The 21,350-nt window shown below is 38.2% G+C and overlaps 2 protein-coding genes across 4 annotated transcripts in view; both read left to right on the top strand.

Moving 5' to 3' along the window:
* Window positions 1–7,656, top strand: part of gpr183a (G protein-coupled receptor 183a) — a 15,674-nt gene extending 8,018 nt beyond the window's left edge. Inside the window, exons 1-2 of one of the 2 annotated variants that reach the window (XM_035676843.1) lie at window positions 3,051–3,225; window positions 4,950–7,656. In XM_035676843.1, the coding sequence (XP_035532736.1) occupies window positions 4,973–6,109 (1,137 nt within the window). In that variant the 5' untranslated portion in view covers window positions 3,051–3,225; window positions 4,950–4,972 and the 3' untranslated portion in view covers window positions 6,110–7,656. Of the gene's footprint in view, window positions 1–3,050; window positions 3,226–4,949 lie in introns of those variants that run through there. The other variant, XM_035676844.1, reaches the window with a different exon arrangement.
* Window positions 7,657–7,791: 135 nt separating this feature from the next.
* Window positions 7,792–17,749, top strand: gpr18 (G protein-coupled receptor 18). Of its 2 annotated transcripts, XR_004797301.1 has the most exons (3): window positions 7,792–11,804; window positions 14,730–16,365; window positions 16,401–17,749. XR_004797301.1 is itself a non-coding variant. In XM_035676845.1 (2 exons), the coding sequence occupies exon 2, from the start codon at window positions 14,737–14,739 to the stop codon at window positions 15,745–15,747; it is 1,011 nt and encodes a 336-aa protein (XP_035532738.1). In that variant the 5' UTR covers window positions 7,792–11,804; window positions 14,730–14,736; the 3' UTR covers window positions 15,748–17,749. The 2 variants fall into 2 exon arrangements, 1 of the variants encoding a protein (XP_035532738.1); XM_035676845.1 differs by having other exon boundaries at window positions 14,730–17,749.
* Window positions 17,750–21,350: the final 3,601 nt, after the last annotated feature.

Raw genomic sequence — 21,350 nt, 5'->3', positions numbered from 1 at the left:
AGCGGCCCGGGTTCGAATCTGACCTGCAGCCCTTTGCTGCGTGTCATCACCCCTCTCTCTCTCTACCCCCCTGTCCTGTCGATCTTCAGCTGTCTATCAAATAAAGGCATGAAAAGGCCAAAAAAATAACTTAAAAAAAAAACACACAAAGAGAAATATTGTGTTGTAACTGGAACTAGTTCCGATTAATCTATGGTGAAACGTCCCTGCAGTCACAGTGTGTGAACTGTAGTGCAGATGCAGATTTCAGAACTGTGTTTTCATTTGGGTGTACATTACTTATGAGGTTAAAGTGATGACCATAAGTTTTAAATGTGTTCACGTCTGACACGCACAGTTTGTCAGTGCAGTATTCATAACCCTTTAAACCCTCTCTTTAGGCATTGGGGGACTTGTATAAAAACTGTATAAAAAGTGCTACAACTTTTAAACAGTTCATCAAATAGATATTGAAATATATTTGAACCCAAATGGACTGGCGTGCAGAGCTAACAAAGCAGTCTGACCTCACTATAGTACACAACTGATGCAAATGATTGGATACTGAAAATTAAGTTGAATATAAACAACAAATATTACAAAAAGAGTTATTTACTAATTGATGTGATTTGATGGTTGTAAAAATGTAGAAGCACTTCAATAGACATGTTTTTGAGGGGTGAAATCAACCAATTAAAATATTTTGTTTGAATTCATAGTTGACTATTCCGAATCAAGTACTGTAAAATATCATCAGTTTAGCAGTCTGGCGTTAATTTTTTTTACCCAACCCATGTTTTCTTTTCAAAGAAGTTAGAAGAACAGCCACATGAGTTTCCTGTACAAATGTTGCAATCTTATCAAAACCACGTGCTGAGCAGCAGCAGAGAGAATTTCACACTTTGACACTTCACTGACAAATCACCATATAGTAACAGTCACACTGTAGCAAAACTGCTACACGTGAATGCTTATTCAGTTCATGAAATATGGAGTACACTTGAAAAGGGTACTGCAATGTTTTTATTTTAGATCGAGAACTCTCCTATTTAAGTACCAAAGAGCAAAAGCACTGCTAAGATTTATTCACTCCAGGCAGCAGTGTCACACAGTGATCAAACTAAGATTGCAAAGTGCAAAGAAATCATAGCCACAATAAATACATAGAAAGAAATAGTAGTGTACCAGTAGTATACAGTGGGAATATACTACCATTATGGCACTTCTGAACTGGTCATTGTTGTCTCTTGTATAAACTTGGTGGGCAAAGTAAATTTGAGCATCAGTTGAAAGCTACAATAGAGTCAACGGTCAGTAACACATACGTGATGTTAATGTATATTTCAACAGATGCAACTCAAGAGGATATCCTTTTTGAAGTTACTCTCTCATAACTTCCTTATTATGCACAGGATGTACAGATAACACTGATTGGTATCAAATGCTCTGAGAAATCTATCGTCTAAGTCTCACAATCTGTTTTTGCTGATTATTTATTTATTTGTCATCATGACCGTAATCATCCGTCTATATCTTCATTTGAAAATAAGATCCCAATAACAACCGGAATAATGTGTAAAGACATTGTAAGTGACTTTTCTTTGCTATTCAGCTCCATTGTCCTCCATGAATAGCCATGGCAGAACACCATGTCTGGTGTCTGTCAGCGAAGGGTGGGATATGGCCGTCTGGTGCCCAATGAGTCAGATCCACAAGGCTAGGCCATGAGGAAGTTGAACTGCTTCCTCTGCCTCACCACCGGACTTGTTTTGAACAAAGAGAGGTTGTTGTCAATAAAAAACGGAATATGATTCTTATGAATATGTTTTATTTGTATTTAGTTGTCTTTTATCTTTTTTATCTTTATTTATGCTGTATCAGAACAATCCTATATATTCCCTATACAGTAACATTTTCTTGTAAATAAGTCAAAACTTAGCACATCTATTAATTTTTTCTCATTTTATTAATTTAGTAATACTTGATTCAAAAAAATATGCACACGTAAACATTTATACAGGACATTTTGCATGTGCTGTCATAGTGCATATCCTGCAGCTGCGAGAATATAGTGCCCTGAAGGGCGGGAGCAATTCAAAGGTGTCAAAACCACAGGATAACAGTTAGTACCTAAAATATAAGTATATGTTCGACAACCCTGATTCAAATATTGTCTGTTCAATCCACTGTTTAAATGCACATTTTCTTTGTTCTCTTTTTCTTGCTTGTAATATATCAAGGCTTGACCACATCTTACATTTCAAACGTTCTCTGATCTTACATTCTAAAGAATATCTGTGCTTTTACAGTATGCTGCTACTCCCACACCATAAACCATCACCTATATTTGTGTTTGCTTTTTGACTCTGTGGCATCTGTTTGCTCTCACTACAAGTAACTGGTGATTCTCACAAACTCAGTGTTTGAAAACAAATTAGCAATTATTCTATATCTTTCAAAAAAAATAGTTTGTACCTAAATGAGTCATATGGGGCTCTCTTTCTCTGAATGTCATTTTGAGCAAAAAAAAAAACATCAAAACAAAGGTGCTTCTAGAGCAAAGGGGAAGTTCCTCATTTTTTCTTTCACTTATTTACATAGTCTAAAGTAAAATTCATCTGAAACTGAAAAATCATTTTAATGTTAACGTTAATTATTATGAGCAGCTTTGGCATTAGTAAAGGGGTTAGGGATAGAGTCTTTTTTTGTCTGATTAAAACTAGACTGTGGACAGTCTCATCTGTGCAGCTAAAGCCACATCCTCCCAAGAGTACACATTCACCATGAAAGTAGATTTTCCTTTCCCAAAATATGTCACAGATGGTTCAGCCCACACTGCTTTATCGATCAAAAAGGCCAAATGAAATATTACATATGTCAGTTTAGTGTCACATGACGGACACTTGTTGGGTGTTTCAAAGGTGTGTACTGAGAGATAGAATGTTTGAAAGTTTATCAAAAGTGAGGGAGGTACAAACACCCCCCCCCACACACACACACACACACACACACAGGCAGTGAGAGACAAAGAGAGAGAGGGCAACAGGATATTTTGTCACTATGGTTACTGGCAGCAGATACGGATCTTGATTTCTGTATGTCATGCTGCTCTCATTCAGGGCAGTGTGGCTGTAGTGCTGTCGGAACAGAATCTTATAATTTAGATAAACTTTGAACAGGACGTGTGAGGTTTCTGGATTAATGTGGCTTCAGTAAATATCAAGAAAAACTTATTCCATCAGTGAGGTAAGTTTTTTTTCCAAACTTCTTTCTTTTTAGGGTCAGGGTAAATCATTAATGGTGACACAGATTGGATATTACAGGGGATAATGTATTTGGATAACATATATTACTGTTTTGGGTTTACAGTTTAACTCGTAATGATTTTTTTTTTGTTGTGAAACTGTGTTGTATTCCAGAGGCGGGTATCTATTACACACAAACGTCTGAAATCTACTCTTGCAAAACAAGTGACATACTAAATTTGCATATATACTACAGCATGGCATTGTTAAATGGCAAATTATCACACCTTTACACACTATACTATCTAAAGCTGAACATAACTGGGTTAAGAAACAGCACTGGAAGTCTAGGGGAATTCAGCGCTGAAAATACCTATTCATACGAGAGGGAAAACAATCAATCACAGTTACGACACTCACCATTCGGAGGAACCCACTTTCACAATAGTTTGAGTGTCTAGAAAAGTACAAAGAATATTCTTGACATAAAACACAGATTTATTTTCAAATAGCTACATTCATGTATATAACTTAATTTTGATCGGTAGTGTTTTCTGCATGTTTGCCCCAGATATCCTGTCACTTGTGTTAATGGACCAGGAAACATGTTTCTCCACTGCACCATGTGCTTAAGCGTGTTATAATTTTAGCTCAGACAATATGACTTTCCAACTGCATGCCATTCTGAGGCAGAACACCCTGGGGAAGCTGACTTCCTCATATGCAAGGCTGTCTTTCAACACAAAGTTTACTTTGCAGTGTAAGTGTGAGAGTGCTGCAGCTGCAGTCAGAATCATAGTAAAAGTCCCATTATTGTTCACAGACTTCCTTCACTTTAAGCTGCAAACCCAGCTATGTCCTGTGAGTCATAACACACACAGTAGTTTAATGGGTTAATAGTGGTAGAGGATGGTGGTATCTCTCCAAACTGCTTAATTGTATTGAGTAAACAGGTTGAAAATTGATGTCCAAATAATAAGCTATGACTTTATATGTTAGGATAAAATGCTAAAAACTTATTTAAGTGAAAACATACAGCTGCAGTAAGACACCAGAGCATATCAGACATTTTTAAGAAATGTGAAGGCATAATTGTGCAAAGCTTTGATTAGTAAAACTGAGGTAAAATTGAAGGTCTCTGTTGGGCTTTGCTCAAAAAGAACCACAAGATGGCACTACACACCACAAAACAATTACAGCATTAGATAAAACATGTTGCAAGCAACTGATCATAAATCTACTAGAAAACCAAAAACATTGTGTTAGTCAGCTAAGGGTGAAACAAGGACAGTGACAGTCATATCACACTTATGCATTTGTTAATTATGTGTGAGAGCCTTCAATGTATGAAATCATGAAATCAATTGCATGTTTTTGATAATTTATTACAATTCAAAGAAACCCTCTTACATTATCAGATTTTTTTTTTTCATGAATCAGACAGTAAGTGTCAGCATTAATGAGAAATACTGTAACTTATTTTGCTTCCTTTTTGAAAGCAAGGTCTTGCATGTGCTCTTGTGACAGGGTTGTATGAGACAAAAGGAGTTTCATTTCAACATAGACAGAAGCTTAATGTTTTCTTGTTTTTGTTTCTAACTGACTGTCTGATTTTGCTTCCTTTAAAAGCTTCTTTTTTTTATGTTTTTGGATGGGAGGAGAAAGAAACTAAATTAAATTCTCTCTTAACCAAATTATCAACACATTTTATTCTTCCTTTTGCAGCTACTGGTTCCTGCAATATAGAGATGGGTTCGACCACTGTGCCTGTGACCTTGAACTTCTCATCCAGCAACAGTGACTCTAATATTTCTACCTGTAGTACTCTGTACGCCCACCGGGAATATGCCAGGGTCCTCATGCCTCTGTTCTATTGCATTGTGTTCTTCGTGGGACTGTTCGGTAACTGCCTCGCGCTCCACGTCATCCGTCCAAACATGAAGAAGATCAACTCCACCACTTTGTACTCTCTCAACCTGGTTATTTCTGACATCCTCTTCACCCTCTCTTTGCCTGTGAGGATTGCCTACTATGCTCTGGGCTTCCACTGGCCTCTGGGTGAGGCGATGTGCAAGATCTCAGGCCTCATCTTCTACATCAACACCTACGCAGGGGTCAATTTCATGACCTGCCTCAGTGTAGACCGCTTCATCGCTGTGGTCCTGCCTCTGCGCTTTTCCCGACTCAGGAAGGTCAGTAATGTGCGCTACATTTGTGTTGGTGTGTGGATGCTGGTCCTGGCACAGACCCTCCCCCTGCTGAACATGCGTATGACCAACAAAGAAGTGGATGGATACATCACCTGCATGGAATACCCCAACTTTGAGACGGTCGACCACATTGCCACTATACTGATCGGTGCCGTCTTCCTTGGTTACATCATCCCCATTGTGACCATTCTAGTGTGTTACTCCGTCTTGTGCTCCAAACTTCACTTCACAGCCAAGAAGAACCATTTAACAGATAAGTCCGGTCGGAGCCGCAAGGTCATCGGAGTGATCTGCTGCGTATCCCTGGTGTTTGTTGTCTGCTACAGCCCCTATCACATTGACCTCCTGCAGTACATGATCCGCAAGCTGGTGTCAAGCCCTGATTGTGCTGATCTCACAGCCTTTCAGGTATCGCTGCACATCACTGTGTGCCTGATGAACCTCAACTCCTGCTTGGATCCTTTTATCTATTTCTTCGCCTGTAAGGGCTACAAGAGGAAACTTCTGAAGCTGCTGAAGCTACAGGTCAGCATGTCCTTCTCCAGTGCAGTGAGGACGTCACCAGAAGGCTCCTCTAAGGATGTTATTGATGGCAACAAAATCCAACTCAACAGTTGTACTATAGGTTCAACCAGTGAGAGATTCTCAGAAAGGAGAGTACTGCGGTATGAGTAAATGAGAGAACTGAGGCACCGAGAGTTACACAAGATGAAGGACCTTTTACGCGTGGGCCTGCGTTAATCAAGGCCAGTCCAATAATGTGACTCACTCATTCCATCAAGGACTCCAAGCAGCTACTCAGCATCTGGATCCATAGAAATTCAGCTCTTTTGGACCTGATTAGTTTACACAAGGGAAGGTTTGTAAAAAGAACATTAACAGAATGACTCAGAATTTTAAGAAGGAAAATTCAACACTTCCTATGTTTATATATTTTCTTATTAATTTTAGTGAATTACTCAGGAAAGCACAGATCATTGCAGTTAAGGAAAGAAAGGACTTAAAACTTCATAAAGCAAGCTTGTCTCCTGCCCATAGACTTAATGTTGATAAGGTAGAGCATGAAGCAGATCATGGTGGAAGTGGCCAGTCAACCAATACAGAGCTGAAAGAGACATTGATGAACATCAACGAGTGGATATGAAGTGTGTTCATGTACAATATGTGAAGAGTTATATTACTAAAAGAAAAAAAAATCAAAGCAACATATTTGCAATAATATTTACAACCAAACAAGGACCACACACCTGAGCCTATCCTCACAGTGTTACTTTTACAAACTGAGATGTTAAAGTAGAAGTAGATATAAGTTTCATTCCAAAATGAAATCAGACTCACAACCTCAAGTTTCAGTTCAGCACACAGTTGCAGCACACAGTTGTAATGTCTCAGGAACATTGACCAACTGTACACTCATTATTTCAGCTGCCAGCACATGTTTGCCTGCTTTAACGTGCACTTCCTCTTGATAAAAGTAGGTGTGGTCTATGATGTAACTTAATTTAAAGGAGATCTGTTTTAACAAGAGTTATGTTATTCGCAATAATGTATTTTGTGTTTCCTTGAGGTTAAGGTTAACTGCATTTCATTTCTTCATAAAACATTTGCAAAGCTAATTCTTCTGAGTATACATTCATGTTTACTAGCTTGCAGCCTTCTTCCTTGCCTTTGCTGGTGCACTGCAGCACATCTTGATGTGTTATCAACACCTTTAGATCAGTGGAACCATGGGTAGGAATGTGAAATTGCATCAACTGTGTGAAGGTTGATGAGATGAACAAAACAGGGACCCACTCATTAAAAACAGCTCCATAGCACTACTAGAGGTCTAAAACTCCACAGGGGACCTTAGATAGTTTGTTATATGGAGTGCTACCAAAATATTAATTATAATTTTTTTTGTTTTGTTATTCATTTTAAGATTGGCTTTTATCTGTTTTCACAAAGGAACTGTTTCAAGTGTTTCTCTGTTAGTGTTTTGTATTATGTTTTTATCCCCTTTATAGAACTCTGACAGAGTTTAGGGAACAAAGGGATGTGGGGGCTAATTGATGAGACTATACTGTAATGCATCAAAAATGTATCCAGTATATTTTAGGCTGAAGTTGTTGTGTCATTGACAGATACCTTTAAATCATAGACTGCACTTCAACCCTCTTCTCTTTACCTCCAAACATCCCTGTCACCTCATTAAAACAAATAAACATTTGTTTCTAAAACTATTCAGTGTTAAGAGATGTTGAAGAATTTTGGACAGTCAAAAAAATGTCACTTTGTCTTCTTCTATTGTCAGATTTAAGAATACTTTTACTTTATGTAAAAACACCAATACCTGGTGTCCCCACTGCACTCTGATAACAGCTGTCAGATTAGTTTAATTTGATGGAACTTTGTATTGGAGAAAATATTTTTTAAACACACCATTTGTGATCAAGAAAACCAAAGTCATCAGCTTGCAGTGAATCATTTACTGTCTAAGCCATTCCCCTATAAGCACAATTCCCCAACCGTGATTGGCTGTGGTTATTAAGGGAGTCCCCCAAGGATCCATTTTGGGCCCTGTGTTGCTCATCATTTTATGTCAACTCAATTCTACTGTCATTAATGTAGGAGCCCTGTAACATGGCACAGTCGGCTCTGGTTAGAAAATCTACTGTACTTTGACACACATAGTCATTATTGGTCCAAATTTAAATCTACAAACAATGCTACCAAAGTGCAGTACAACAAACTATTGGGAGACAAAACCTTGATATTGGATGTTTCTGCCAACATTTTCAAAAATGTATTGTTTATTTATCTCTACAGTAAGGAATAAGTAACCAAGCAACTACATTTTGACTATGATGTGGTTACGGTTAAGAGCAAGAATATGGTTATGGCAAGTGGTTAAAGTTAGGCAACTAACAAAAATTGGTAGCGAAAGTATGTGGTTATGGTTATAGAAAGACAACAAGAAACAAATCTGTCTGTGTGTGACTGGGTCTGACTACTCAACACACTATAGGCTACCTTCAGGGACACATTGAACAGACTGAACAGACCCATTGAGGACAAAAGCTCTATCTGTGATTTCGGGGGTCAGTGGTTTAGGTGGTTTAGGTTTAGGGGTTAAGGGAAGTATCTGTGAGTGTTCGGGCCCTGAAGAAGCTCACTTTAAATTTTATTTGTATTGTCTGTCTTTATATTCGGGTGGTGCATATTGATTTATTCAGTGATTTTTCCTAAATAATGAATTCTAGATTTTAAAGAAGTCGTTATAGACACAAAGTTTACCATTTTGCTCTCAGGTTCATTACAGTACACTCACCTCTGCATTAATTATGACATTTATTTATTTATTTACAAAGCTATTGCCGGAAAATCTTACTTTGTCACACCTTTGCAAAAAAGTTGGCGAACAATAGCAAGCAAAATACAAACAATTTTCACCTAAGTATTCTGTATGTATGATCACAGCAGAAGGCGTCAACAACAGATGGCACACAAACAAGACAGAGGTGAAGATAAAGCCAAGAATGACAGAGCAATGGGGAAAAGTTCAGCAGAATTAGTTTCATCAGGTTGATAATCATCCAGCATAACCACTGTCACTGTTCCAACAAAACCACAGAGCAAAACATGTGCAACAGTTAACAAAAACAATTCAGTGCTTCAGAAAACGTCAACTTCAGGTTTAGGACATTGAGAATCAGTGATCAGCACTGACACTGAAATCTGTCATTTTACAGACCAAACAATTAATCAAACAAATAATCAGCAGATGAATCAATACTGAAAGTAAGTTGCATTACTTAAGAAAATTACAGTGAATCCTCTGTTCTAAGATCACACACCCACACACACTTTTATACCCTGATCTCTTTGATTCTGGGCAAATGAATGCAGTAAACTCCGATATACAGTTCAAGGCAATCAAGTGTAACAGACTAAAGGGTGTTATTAGATGTTTACTTGCCTCTTGACCTCTTCATATGATTTTATATTTTTTTCATTTTATTTGACTGAAAAATGTCCCTTGCTGATAGCCTAGCTACTTGTATTGTAATGAACACTGTATTTCACACATATAATTGCCATCTGCCCGTTTTGAAGGGATGGTTTGGAAGTATCAGAGAACTTAACACAATTTATCTAAACATCTTAAACATGGCCATTTCAGATGTGTAGGTATATTATGATTATTTCATTATCTGTGTGCTGTCCAGAAAATTGTTTCTGTTTTTATTTGAAAAATGTTCTTTTGATTTAAAATCACCTTCCACTCAAAATTTTGCTTTGCTAATTGTTACATCACTTACAACCTTCACTGTGCAGAATGATGTATGTGCAGAGATTGATACTGGAATGGTTTTATTTTCATCTGCTGAAGAGGTGAAGTTTCTCTGTGCTCTGAGTTTAATATGTGTTCACCACTAGCCACGGAAGTCAGTTGTGGTCCAACATTCATGCAAGATGTGAAAATATGAAGCCTCCAAGCGAGCTCACACATGGACTTTATTGTGAAGTAGACATCTTGACTTGTGTCCAACTCCAAATTAACAATATAACAATAATACATATTCATAGATTAGTATTTGTCAACAAAGGAGAAAGAGTAGATGCAATGTTAAGTAACTGACTTATTTTTTTGTAAAAAAAAAAAAAAAAGACATATCACACACATTATCATTCAAATAGAGTATTTTTTATCTCTTTCAAAATGTCTGTGGGGGTCTTTAAAGTCTTTAACTTTTGAATTAAAGTCGCCATCTTTAGTTACCAACTCTAGCCAGTGATGGAGAGAAAGAAAAAGACAGAAGACATAAAAAAGAGAAACAAAGAGGGTGGAGAAAAAGAGACATAGCCACATAATTAATAACGTAGTAGAAATCCCACTAAGGCTTTTTTTTTGTAGCTCAAAGGTCTGTTAAGTCCTTCTCAGCATTAATTGCCACGGATAAAATATTATCTAATATATTAGTCTGACTTGTACAAATAAGAATTTGATTATTCCATGAATAAATCGATTAGTAGGCCTAAAAGTCAGAAAATTGTGTAGTGAGGATTTTCAGCCTCTAGAGGACAGTGTAAAACAGGATAAAGAGGTGATAGTTCAGGAAGTTCAATGGGCTTATCTCAGGCACCCTACATATCAAACCTAAATATGAAAAATAAGTAAAAAAAGAGCATCAATTCAACTTTTTTTTTAATTCTACCATTGCCTGTTTTATTTTAAACAAAAATTGTGTATAAGATAAAATGATTTAGAACCTGTTGTTGTCTAGATAGATATCTAATAATGCACTTATATGGTTTATGATACAGGTGAACAATGAAGACCACGGATTTATTATGGAGTGAGGGACTTGCTGAGGCAACCACATGACAAGTATCAAAGAGAGGAAAACATCACACAGACTGTTGTCATAACAACATATTGCAATGAACACAAAGTACCATCTGGTATGAGATTTTTAAGACACATCGAGAGGACAAGCCGATAGATAATTATTTCCCGGGAATAAGAATCAGACTGAATGCGCGGCTTCGAAAAAACCAACAGTGTAGAGCAGTCAACAATCAGACCGCACAAAGCAGGAAACGCTGTAAGTCGTGGGAAAGTATGATTTACTCTCTGTTTTACAAGATCCACTGGAAAGTACCAGTTAGGAGAGAAGAGGAAGAAGTTTTGATCGCACTGTGTTCTTTGAGCCAAATGTCCTAATTCATAGTTGTTAGCAGCTCACACACTCATTAATCACACACATTAATCTGTATTCAGTCCAGGTCCAGCCTGACCTTGAGCTTTTCACCTGAGGTATGCGCTTTGCATCCATTAAGTCGACGTGGTGTAAAACCATCTCACAGCATCAGCGTGAAGTGTCTATTACCACCGTCTTATTTCCTGTTTATATGGCAACTGCCTCAACATCCTGTTTTTAATTACTTCTCTCCAGCAGCAGATGCTTCTCACAGCAACCTGCTGTGGATTACTCCCCTGAGAACTAATGTGCTGTGACAGACCCCACTTTTCCAATCAATAACTCGCCCTAAATCTGCCATCTCTCTGCCTGCCAAACACACTCCCACTTCTAATGGCACATCATTTTCTTTAAGGGGGTGTAATTGCAGACTGTGGAAAGCTGTAGCCCTTTGTGTTCCAACTACGTAGATACTGTAAAGGAATCTAAAGTACAAACTTAGCACACGGCCGACACAGGAAGTGATGGGGGCTTTACACCACGCTCAGTCTCGCCACCATTTCCATCACATTACCCTTTGAGAAAGCATTCACTTCCCTGTTTTGGCTGAGTGCTCAGATAAATCGCTGTGCTGCTTCATAAACCTGTTGGCGCAAGCTTGTCAAGATGTTTGTGTGATTTCTGTGGTAAGTGCAGTCTTTTATTGTCCAGGCAAGGCTACCTGATCTGTTTGACCTTTAAGATGGAGGTGAAAAGTAATTCAGGCAGACGTGTTCTACTGTCACCCTGCTGTATGTGTATTCTGGAGTTTTGTGATAAACTCGACTTGTTTGTTTTATTCGGCAGCTTTGCATTAATTGGTTTCCTGATTGTAAATCATCAGTCACAATTCGCAATAGACACAGCAGACAGTACAATGGAAAAAAATTATACTTTAGTGTGAGACAGGGAAGTCACATGATTTTTTATCAATACATAGCATCAGTTTCTCAGATAAAACTTTCACTTCTACATAGTTTACCATTACCACAGATTACAGCGCTTCTTTCTTTCTACAGTGTAATGTATATATATGTATTTTTATTTGTTTGCTGGTTTTTGTTTTACACACACACACACACACACACACACACATATTTAGAAAGACACAGTCCGTCTTTTACTGTCTTTCACACTGCAGCTGCACAGCTTTTAAAAATAACTATTCAAATGATGAAGCAGCAAGTTCTGCAAACTGTAAAACGATACAGATATGTACTTATTTGGAAGCAACCTCTGGCTAAGTCAACCTCCTGATTGTTTCATACATTTGTATTCTCTTTCAAACACAAAACCTAAATGTGATTATACTGGTATTTTGTTTGTTTTTCAAACATATTGAGCAAAAGTAAGTTGCTCCTTGGAGCATTTAAACCTTGGATAACACTTTATATTAACATCTGATGATATTATCAACACAATAAATACTTTCTATTATGACACACATATTCACCATTATTTAGTTGTTTATTAGCATGTTTATTAGCATACTGGTTCTTCTGTCATGATAAACCACGTATTAATTCCTCATTTTGCATGACCATGTTCTATAACTGATAGGCCATTAGGAGTTCTCCCACAACAACCTCTTATTTACAGTAAGTAAGGAAGTTGTTCAGTGTGTGTCTTATAATAGCACTATAACTGCATGTGCTAATAGTCTCCAAATAACTCTAAACTAAGTCTAACTCAGAAAATATTCACCATTCTTGCTCATAAGCAAGACCTCACTGTGATAATTTAATGAATTGAAAAAGATTTCAATTCGAGTTGAATACAAGTTCAATAGTTCAAAGTCTTGTCTAGTCTGACTTTGGTCCAGACTGAGCAAAGAATATCAGTTATGAGCAAGATGTCACTTTAGAATAGGGAACATATTCTGAGATTCTCTAAATTTAGAGTTATTTGAACACTATTAACACTAGTTCTGTGTTTTGACACATAAGAATATACCATATGTTTTAAATGTTATTAAGGGAGAATGAGTACCCTTGTGGTATCCAACAATGACCTTGTAAGGCCCATACAGGGCAAAGCAAATTAAGATCATAATTTATGTACAAGTGCCTTGATTACCATCAAGCAGTAAAACAAAAAAAGGCCTAGTATAGGTGTAGATCATGCAGCATACGGCAATAAATGCTTTATAATGACTAATAAAGAGCTAATATGTTTATAATATGCATGCTAATCAGCAATAGTGAATATGTGTATGTTAATATAAGGTGTTACCAACGTTTATTAGAGGATCATTTATAACAACTTATAAGAAACTGTTTATAGCTTAATAAAGTTAATAAGAGTTTCTTATAATTGTTTATATCATTACAAACACATTTGAGTTTAACAAATTTACCTAGTGGCATGATTAAGATTTCTATATACTTTATTATCCATTCATTAACAGTTAACTTATTAACAGGGCTGGGCGGTTACTTTAAAAAATAATCTGATACAGTAACTAATTACCTGTCAGTAACCTAATCTAAGTATCACAATATTAAAGTAATGAAACTTGATTACTTTCTGTTACTTTTGGATTACCTCAACACCAAGTACTGATGGAAGTGTGTTCTATAAAACAACAGAACAATGGAAAAAGGAGGTGGGAACAATGCTGATTGAGGTTAATAAATTCTTAATTGTGCACTTTGGACAATAAGAGTGGCCTCTATTAGGATATTGTTACCTGACATATTTATTTTAAAGAATAGAGGCTTTTCTCAGAATGTTTGCAATGCTCATAGTTCCTCCATGTTGGAAGAGAACACTGTTGTAAACAATGTTTGCTATGTGTTGATATATTAGACACAGTAAACTTTTATTAGTGGGTCCTGTGAACAAATAGCAGTGGAAGAGTAATGTGCATTTCCAGTGTTGTACCACTGCAAAAAGAAATGAGAAATGTTCTTTCTAAAGTTCTTGCCAATGGTTCCAGGCGGCCATGTTGCACTACACAAACATCCTGTTGTTTCTGATCATTGATATGTATTACCAATACATTGTTTAATGGAATAATGCTTTTTTTCTTTAATTAAGAACGATCTGTTTTTTTTAAATTCCATATTCATTTTTTCTCATGTTGATATGATTACTCATGTTTTATATCAAGTTTGCAAAATGTTTAACAATGTAGTTGACCTCAATATTAAAAATGTAAAAACAACTGGGTGGTTGCATGTGCTAAGCTTGTGTTATTAACCAGTTCCCACTTTAGATCGGCTACCCTATAAAACATTGTTAGCTGTTACTAAATGCATAATAAAGTAAGTTGAAATCAAAAAGTGAAGGTTTAACAACAACACAATAATAAGTTTGTTAAACTGTTAAAATAAATGTGTTTCTAATGCTATTATAAATAACCACTCTTCTTAGAGTTATTACATTTTATACATGTGGTCAAAATATTATTTCCTTGGTACCTTGGTAGAAGCACATGATGTCTCAATATAAGTTCATTAACAGGACTTCAACTCAAATCATGAAAACAAATGGGATATAAAGAGCAAAAAAATATGATAAAGGAATTGCTCAGTGGAAATAATCCCCTATATCTTTCTGTCTTCTGTAAGTTTCAGAATGAATCTGAGCCTAAACCTCTCCAACATGTCTGTCGAGTCACAGCTGGAGCAGGGGCCGGTGGAGTACCGCATCTTAGGCCTGATCTTCTACAGCTTCGTCTTCATCATAGGAGTCATAGTCAATGTCACTGCTTTGTGGGTGTTTGCCCTCACCACCAAGAAGAGGAACTCTGTCACCGTCTACATGATAAACGTGGCGATGGTGGACCTCACCTTCATCCTGCTGCTCCCCTTCAGAATGGTTTACCACCACCAGGACTACTGGCCCTTTGGAGATATCTTCTGCAGAATCAGCGCAGCTCTCACAATCTTCTACCCCTGCATGGCTCTGTGGCTGTTTGCTCTGATCAGTGCTGACCGCTACATGGCCATCGTCCAGCCGAAGCACGGCAAAGAGCTGAGGAATGTCCCAAAGGCTGTGGTGGCGAGTCTTGGGGTGTGGCTTATGACTCTGGGCTCCACTGTGCCCCTTCTCTTCTCTGAGGAGGACCCCGATCGCATCTCTAACTACACCACCTGCATCAAGATGCAAGACATCATCTACATGCGCCACGACAACCCCGTCAACTTTGTGCGACTCATCTTCTACTTCCTGGTTCCCATTTGTATAATGATTGGCTGCTATATTGTCATTGTGGATAATCTGATCCACGGACGCACCTCCAAACTCAAGCCAAAAGTGAAGCAGAAGTCCATCCGGATTATCATCACACTGATCATCCAAGTGTTGGTGTGTTTTGTGCCTTTCCACGTGTGTCTGGTGCTCCGTTTGCTGGGGGATGGCAAAGATGGGGGGTTTAGCACATGGGCAGTCTTCACCACATTCCTGATGAACCTGAGCACCGTGTTAGATATCATACTGTACTACATTGTCTCCAAGCAGTTCCAGGACAGGGTGATCAGCGTGATTCTGTACAGGAACTATCTGCGAAGTGTGAGACGGAAGAGCAGGCACACACACACAGGCAGCGTCCGATCAATGAGCAACCTGACTAGCGCGATGATATGAAGCAACCATCAAACTTTTATGTCAAACAGCACGCTGTTATATACTGTGCATGCTTTGGCACAATGTAACACTGAATGCATCACTGTGTATATGGTTCATTATCAAAAGGATCAAAACTTGCAATTAATTTCCAAGGTGTAATTTACACTCACAGTATGGGAGTACTGCTGTTGTGGCAAAAACATCTGTGTTCAGAGCTGATTGACTCACCCATGAGACTTGAGATGTTTTCTGTGCATCTTTGCTCTGGCAGGCAACGCACGGGTATCTGTGGCTCAAGTGTAATACATGCAGACGTAAATGAAGCTCACAGTCATTAAAAACATAGCCCACAGTATCTTAGTGTTTGCTGTATTATTATGAATAAACACTGAAACTCTTCTCGGCCTTGTCACTACGTCAACCGGCATCTATAAAAGGCCTGACTGTCTCAGCGGGGGGAAACCTACAGGAAACAGTGGTGGGTTCTTAAAGGTTTCTGCTTTTGTTTGGTCGCTGCAGCATATTTGCAACTTCAACTCTGTAGCACCTCCGTTCCGCATCATGGCTTAAATATAACCATCAGTGCTGCATGATGTCATGCACACAAGGTGCAAATAAACTACGTTTGTTTGACTGGTTCACTTCACAATTTTATATTTATTGAGTTTAAGCCCAAACACTTGATACAGCACATAGTTATAACACAAGCATCTTGAATGGTGCTGTAAATGTATCGACCAGGTGAGGGCAGCATGGCACAGCTAGATCCCATCTACCTGCCAGAGCAAGACAAACAGTGCTTTCTTTACTTCTAAAATAAATAGTGCAAGGTTTTTGATTCTTCGAGTTGTTTATACTATTTTGCATCTGCATTTTATCACATTTCAGCTGGCTTTATAAAATCAAACATTTGAGCTTTTATTCTGTGAAATAACCATTCCACCTCACCACAGAGAAGTTGTTAACTACCAGTCGTAACAGCTTCCTCAAACACGAATCAGACTAAAGTGTATTCATGGTGCAATGCGAATCGTATTGATTAGATGTTAAATGATTCAGTCACTTAAAGTGCATTTACAGTAACATCCTGAAGAGATGTCAGGGAGGCTATTTACTAGATTTAAAGCAACCTTAACCTTAAAAGAGAAAAACCTTTTCTGTACAGGGATACATTAATGTCAGGTCTCTGCTGTGAGTATAAGCACCACGATGCAAGACCCTGCAATTTATCCACAACGTATTCCTCAAATGACAGACAAATGAAGTGATGAGATAGGAGGTAGTGAATGTGTGACAGTTCTATCTCTATGAATAGACTGTTTAATTTAAATGAAGGAAAAAAAACTCCGATTTGAATTTGACGGTTTTGATAGGTGTCCTGCACAAATATCAACCGAGCTAAGAATTGATCTGGTGTTGCCATTTGCTAAAATAATCAAGTTAGCGTGTCTGTCACACCTACACAGTCTTAACCGGATTAGACAGTGAGTTAGTGTAGCTGAGTAACTATGTAGTGTCTCATGCAATTAGACAGTCAAGACACCCTGTGGTGTAACCAGATGTACCACAGCAATTCTGAGAATGGTTATTGTATGGATGATCAATTGCAAAGAAAACTAAATAAACTGTTATATACTGTGCAATATTCTCGTTGTATTAATGTTCTCACATCTTCACAAGCAAGCTCAGTTACATGAGCTGAGGGAGTGTGGTAAAAGGATAAACTGCACTGGGAGTCCATATGGTTCTTAGTTGGTTTGTACAGTGTTCATAGGTCAAGAACTGGACAGACTGTAGGACATAGATGGGCAAGATTTACACGGTTTTAATAAGAGGAGGCAGGCTACAAGATTTCCATCTTACATGGAATTCTGGGAACTGCAGTTCATCACATGATGATAGGTTTATTGGCCGGTGGACTACATGTGGATTTATAACCAAGAAGTCAAAGGTCAAATGAAACATCAGAGAGTCGTCTATCTGTCCCACCTGTTAGACATCAAAGAAAAACCAGCCACGCTGCTCACAGCAACTGGCATTTAAAACAATTAAGTTTCCTGTCAAGTCCCTGTGATGAATTATCCGGAAGCTTTACCCGCTGTAATTCTAAATCTTCCCAACAAGTGCCTTTGTTGTAGAGAAATTAATGAAAACAAGATTGTCTTTCATAGGAGCTGATCTAACAGCGCGACAGCCAGCTGCTCTTCTTTGGGAATAAAAACAGTCAGCATTAAACACAGCTCACACAAAATACTTCTCTTTTTTTTTTCTACCACTCGTGTGGAAAACAAATCAGGCGGCGAGCGCAGTGGCCATCTGTTTTGTTATTTGATATGTGTGAATACATGTTGTAATGACTTTGTTTGTGAATCACTCTGCGCGGCAGAACACACGAGAGCTCTCGAAGTGCTGGAGTGTTCAAAGCTAATCATATAATTGGACACAATAGTCGATGACAAATGGAGACGCTTGGAGCCAGCCAGCTGGGGAAGTGAATATGTAATCATTGTAAAATCATATCATTTTTGCATATTTGAAGACAGCTTAATAGAGTTTGCGTGTCAGCACACTATCAAATGATGATCAGAGACAGTGTTGCTGTATTTGTTTTTCTAAATAGTGCTTTGTTGGACTATTTATCTTTATCGCAATTAAAAACGTTTTTTCTAGAGTTTGTGGGTTACGTGGTCATTTATGTTCCATGCTATTTTGATGGTTGAAACAGATTTGGGGCAAATGACCACATGGTACAGCAGTGATTCCAAACCAGGGGTACTTATACCCCAGGGGTACTTCTGCAGTTAGCAGGAGGTATGTGTAAAGAATGTGGAATAGCTTCAAAACACTATTTTGAAAAAACATAAATTAAATTAAAAGAGGATGGCTGAAATAGATATCTAACAGCAAAACAGCTGAAACGTTTGGATAAAAGTGTCGGAGGAATAGTAAAAAGACTACAAGGATTAAATGAACGGTTGAATTAGTTAACTAATGATAAATAGTTGAAACAATTAACCAAACATAAAGTATAAATGATTAAAATAACTAGCTTCAGCCTCAACTTAAACAAACAACCTAAACATTAATATTTAAATTGTATTAAAAATATCGTAAAATGATTGTAACAACATTCTTAATAATTAATAGTGTTAAATAACATCCAGTTTAAAATCTATTCAAATGAACATACAGCGTGACTGGTGATGCCGATGGAGGCCTGTGGGGGTATGACACATTAAGATGAAGCACTGGTCTACTGTATCTGATGTAGAACTCCATCACTGGGGCCGATGTGATACATATCTCGATGCATTGCCAGCGATCGGATCCATTAAAGATTAGAAGCAACTACCAATGCAAAACACCTATGGCCATGCAGTGCGGTTCGATACGATTTGATCCAACACAATGCGATGTGATGCTGTGCACTTCAATATGGTACAGATAGTTTTATTTTACTTCTTTGGATCTTCTTAAGCAGCTTGAGAGTTGACAGTTTACATTTCCAAATAATAAAGGCATAGGGACTTTTTAATAATTATATATAAATTATTTTTTTTCACCGGCGGGAAAGATGACATCCTGATTTAACCAGTTGAATCGCATCTTGAACTTTTACACCAGAACATGAATAGTCTACAGTATAACATACCGCCCAAAGTCATCCGTTATCACCAGGCTATTAAATCAATAAAGCTTGAAGCCATAGTAATATTTGTATACACAACTGAAGCAGCTTTTGCAACCAAATGTGTTTTGTTTGAAGCAACAGCAGAAACAGAATTTGGTGGAGTTTGGTTTTGAAGCACCGTTCCCTACACTTTTACTATACCATTAGTCTTCATACTGTTCCCATTAGACAGCACGAGGATATCGAAAGAGAAGGTACTTAATGTTATATAGATACTGTACACATTCAACCTCGCCTGGGCCTCCTCTTCTACTGTACGGCATTAGCAACAAGCAGCTGCCTGCATTTACATCGTTTAGCGTTTCTCTCAGGGCACTTTAATACACTGAACCTCTCCCCTGGTAAACTTTACAATAGGATGTTGAAGGATACTTCTGGACTGCCATAGGAAATGAGAGGCACATGTGCGTGGATGTAGCAGCGCAACAGTGGGTTCCCCCCTGTGATGCTGAGCTTAAGGGCTGCACAATAAGACTAATGGATTCCTTTTGTGGACAAAACTAGGTTACGCATGTGGGCTATTGTTCTTATCTGTGCTAGATGAACAACGATATCTAATGTACAGTAGGAACTGTGTGAGGTATTCCTTTTGTACACATGTTTAGCCAGGATAGCTTTGCAGAGGTAATCTCATCCTTTGGCAATAGCAATCTACTCCTGCATTGTCTTTTGTCTCCATTAAAAGGAGATAATCTACTGCAAGAGTTCCAAATGCTACTAAACTGACTCCAATTGACCCTGCAGTTAGCAGAGAACAGGAGAAGGAGAGGAAATGTAAGGCCTTGATTACAGCTGTGTGTCTATTTTAGCAGATTGTTCTGTTGCTGATTCATACACACACACATACACACACACACAAACGCACACAGCCACCATTAGCACATATAAATAATGTAAGGCCCTCATCTCTCTGTATTTTTTTCCTCTCTACTCAGCTAAGTGCCTGCATGGAAACCTTGGCCTCCTCCTTGTCAGGTTCTCCATAGATTAGTATAAGATTTATTTTAAGTCTGTAAAGCAGCATGTTCTTGACAAGTGTTCCGCTCAATGCATGTGGGAATGTTTTTAATTGTATCATGTGAAGTGGAATAGGAACTCCGGTGGGGACTGCATCAGGTTGTGTTAATATTTAATCCGGTCTCACTCCAGGTTCCTCATGATCCACGGTATCGTAAGAACACAACGAGAAAGCGACATTACAAAACAGATAAAGAGACATGAGTAAAGGCACTGTAGCTCCAGGACGCTGTCTCACTCAGGATGTAGTGTTGCGAAAAGGCTTGTGAAGACACTATTATGAGATTCCACTTGTGTCTCTCTCTTCTCTGCCGAGGCCTGGGCCATTGTACATTGTGCCCTGAACAGTGAGCGATATTATGGCAGCTAATGCTAATGCACTCATTTCAGCTGATGTGCATCTTAAGAGAGCTGACTGACAAATTTAATGTAAAAGCAGGTAGAGAGAAAGAGTTGCGTGTGCCTGGAAAAAAAAAAACAGGACACGTGTGTGTGTGTGTAAGAGAAACAGAGAGGGAAGGAGGGAGGCAAAGAGGGAGAGAAGGAGGGATGGAGAGCGAGAGAGGCCTTTCACTTCCTCTGTGTGCACATCACGTCTCCTCTCCCTGAGCTCAATTACAGGATTGATACTCAGAGAGGAAACTTCATCATGTCGTACAGATGTCTTCACTGGGAGAAAGAGGGAGACGACGCATGTTGTCATTTAACGTGACATGGTCTGCGTTCATTCAAAACAAACAAAATGAGAAACAGTTGGACTATAGATTTCATTATAGGCTAATAATAAAAATGGAGCACCGGCAAAGAGTGGGAACTCAAGGGAGGAGGAACGGCAAATACTTAACTGACGGAAGAATGAACTGGAGGTGGCCGTTCCTGCTAGATAGAGAATTTAACAATTCTGCTGAGTGAA

The sequence above is a fragment of the Morone saxatilis genome, unplaced genomic scaffold (genome assembly GCF_004916995.1).
Source record: "Morone saxatilis isolate NCDOM2014 unplaced genomic scaffold, NCSU_SB_2.0 Contig5, whole genome shotgun sequence".
Lineage (NCBI taxonomy): Eukaryota > Metazoa > Chordata > Actinopteri > Moronidae > Morone > Morone saxatilis.
This window is presented reverse-complemented; position numbering and strand designations above follow the sequence as displayed.